Below are 2,791 nucleotides of genomic sequence, written 5' to 3'. Positions count from 1 at the left end.
CCTCAGTTGTACTCTGCATTCAGCTGCACCTGAACACGAGCATGGGCACCTTCCCTTTCTGCCCCAGGAGGAGGTTTTCCTCACATTTATTGATGACAGTAAAGGTAACTCTTAAGAGCAGGTTTCCATTCCCCGGTTTTGTCCTTCACACTGAAAAACACCATCTCTTTGGCCTCGGCTCACCAGTCCCACAGTCTCACGTAGTTGACCACACCACTTAAATTAACACTATGTCCCACTGAAGAACTTGTAGTTCCTCAAAGCCCAAACTGCCTTTCCTCGGGCATTTTATACCTTACTGTTTTCATCCAGGCACCCTCTCCTTTCCACTTCTCCCAACCCCTTCCCTGCCTCGTTATCTCCTTACTCCTTCTCACTTGTCCTTCTCTTCTTAGAGGGTATTTCACATCCTCCCTATATTATGACTGCTCCTTGAATGTGAACTCCTAAGGGCAAGGGGGTGTTTTGTATCCTAGTCTCCCCATTTTAAAATTTTCTCAGGGCAATGAATTTGTAAAGATTTTTTATTGTATTTTTCCCCCTGCAATATGGCACTGGTGTCCATGTCCAAGAGTCTCTTTTCCCCATTTCTAACATGGGCCTTTCAAACAGCAGTTGCTCAATTAATATTTGGGGAATAAATGAGACAGTAAGCATGAGTTCTAGTTTATGAACACTTTATTTCTCCTACGTTCTTTAGTTAGCTAAGAAAATCCAGGTATGTAGCTTTTATTTTATAGAACAGACTAAAATGAATAAGGGAAACCAAGAACTGAACTCCCTCTATGTTTGATCCTGATCATTTTACTGCTATATTTTTTCACCTTCCAAGGAAATGCTTTTTGAAATACCATGTTTTGCTGTTCTGGTTCAGTAAATATGAGGTTTCCCAATGTGTTTTACAAAATAATAAAACTCCTAATCTTAAATCTATTTAAAAAAGTAAACATGCAACTGAAAATCATTAGTAAATTTAGATTCTGAAACTATTTAAACGTTCTATGAAAGAATCAACATTTGCAATGTAACAAAAGGAAAGAAAGGAAGAAGAAAAGAAAAAAGAGATAAAACTCTAAAGTTTACCACACTGAACAGGAATACTGTGTTCCCTCCAGACCCACCCTGGCCATCCACTACTTAGAATGTTGACTGCTCTTTTCTTCCACAAAGAAAACAATTTTCCTCGGACGTCAACATTTGAAATATAACCTAAAACAAAGAAAAAGAAAGAAAAGGTCAAATTCCAAGTTACCGATATACAATAGGAGCATAAAGATGATATACACTCTCTAGCACTATCCTGGCTCTCGCTATTAGAATTCTGACATGCTCATTCAAGCAAAAAGTGAGTAACTTGCCTCAGACTTCACTTAGCGTGGAAGCAGCTGCTGGCCATGGCCCTAGAGGGTGCAGTGGCAGCAACCCGAGCCCTGGCTGCAGCCCTGGCTTGGGCTCTCTCTTCCTCATCCCGCAAAGCTTCTTCATACCAGAGTGGGAAGGCAGTGGGGACAGTATCATAGATCTTGGCTAAGAACTCCAGGACTTTCATCTTGCTCGTCTCGGCATGGGCTCTTGGGCCCCACAGGAACTCATAGCGTGGAGGATCACTGTTGGGTATCTGGCGGCACTCCAGGTAATTTAGCTGCACCAAATCTTTAGTGATAACCTTCCTGGGCTCCCCATAGATTAGGTGAACCTTATGAGCATAGACACCCATCAAATTCAGCACCTCCCAGATAGCTTCCTCAGGGGCGCAATTGCCATTCATGAAGATCACACCCAGAACAATCATCAGGAGGCCGGTCTTGGGCATGTTCTCTTCACTCATCGTTTCATCGCAGGTGAACTCTAGCTTGCTGACAAGGGCATAGTGGTGCCTGATGGGATCCACTTCCTTCAAATCAACACCAAAGGCTAGCTCCAAGTGCTCAGAGGCTCTCTTGAGGATCTCATTGAAATGAAGCTTGTATTTCTTGATAACAAACTTTAGCATATCTGCCTTTGTAATTGGCTCTTTACTTTGATACTTCTTCAGCAGGAACTGCACCAACAAAACCGCCTTCTTATTTAAAGGATCTCTGCGAAAGATCTCGAAGGCCTTGGAAGATTCTGGGCTTTCCTCATCTTGTTTGCTGGCACCTTCATTTGAATCGGTGCATGAAACAGCTGCAGTGGTATCATCAGTGCTCAACAGAGCTTCCTGTGGCTCGTTAGAAGTGCTAGGTGTCTCAACAGCAGGCACATTCTGAGGACTGCCTTCAAGGATAGCATGGACAGAGAAGTAGGCCTCTTCTTCCTCTGCTTCAATAGCCTGAGCACCCTCCAGATCCTGGGCCTCAGCCTCAGCATAGGCCTGGGCCTCGGCATGGGCCTGGGCCTCGGCATGGGCCTGGGCCTCAGCATGGGCCTGGGCCTCGGCATGGGCCTGGGCCTCGGCATGGGCCTGGGCTTCAACATGGGCCTGGGCCTCGGCATGGGCCTGGGCCTTGGCACGGGCCTGACGGGCCTGACGGGCCTGGCGGCGTTTCTCCCGGGCACGGAGCTTACTCTTCTGACCTCGAGGCATGATGACTGGTCTCAGACAGCAGGTAGGAGTTCAAACAATTAGGTTGATGAACAGGTCACCCTACAAGAGAAAAGAAGAGATAGTATGTACAGTCCCAGTAGGGAGACTTTACCTTGGATCCAAGAAAAGCCGCCACTGCTGGTTCCCTTAAGGGTACTGTTTGAGAAAGCCAGACAGAGGCAGGAGAGATTCTGGGGACCTCTTCTGTTCTGCAGGGCTTGTTGC

The 2,791-nt window shown here is 46.1% G+C and overlaps 1 protein-coding gene across 1 annotated transcript; it reads right to left on the bottom strand.

The window, feature by feature from the left end:
* Nucleotides 1–1,366: 1,366 nt before the first annotated feature.
* On the bottom strand, nt 1,367–2,566 carry LOC129076995 (melanoma-associated antigen B18-like). Its single transcript, XM_054581212.1, has 2 exons — nt 2,507–2,566; nt 1,367–2,353 (listed from the first exon to the last, which is right to left on the bottom strand). Exons 1-2 carry the CDS (start codon nt 2,564–2,566, stop codon nt 1,367–1,369), a joined length of 1,047 nt encoding a protein of 348 aa, XP_054437187.1.
* Nucleotides 2,567–2,791: the final 225 nt, after the last annotated feature.

Source organism: Pteronotus mesoamericanus, unplaced genomic scaffold, assembly GCF_021234165.1.
Source record: "Pteronotus mesoamericanus isolate MK-2021 breed Mesoamerican mustached bat unplaced genomic scaffold, CSHL_Meso_final contig_65, whole genome shotgun sequence".
Lineage (NCBI taxonomy): Eukaryota > Metazoa > Chordata > Mammalia > Chiroptera > Mormoopidae > Pteronotus > Pteronotus mesoamericanus.
Note: the sequence above shows the minus strand (reverse complement) of the source record. Positions and strands in the feature narration are given on the sequence as shown.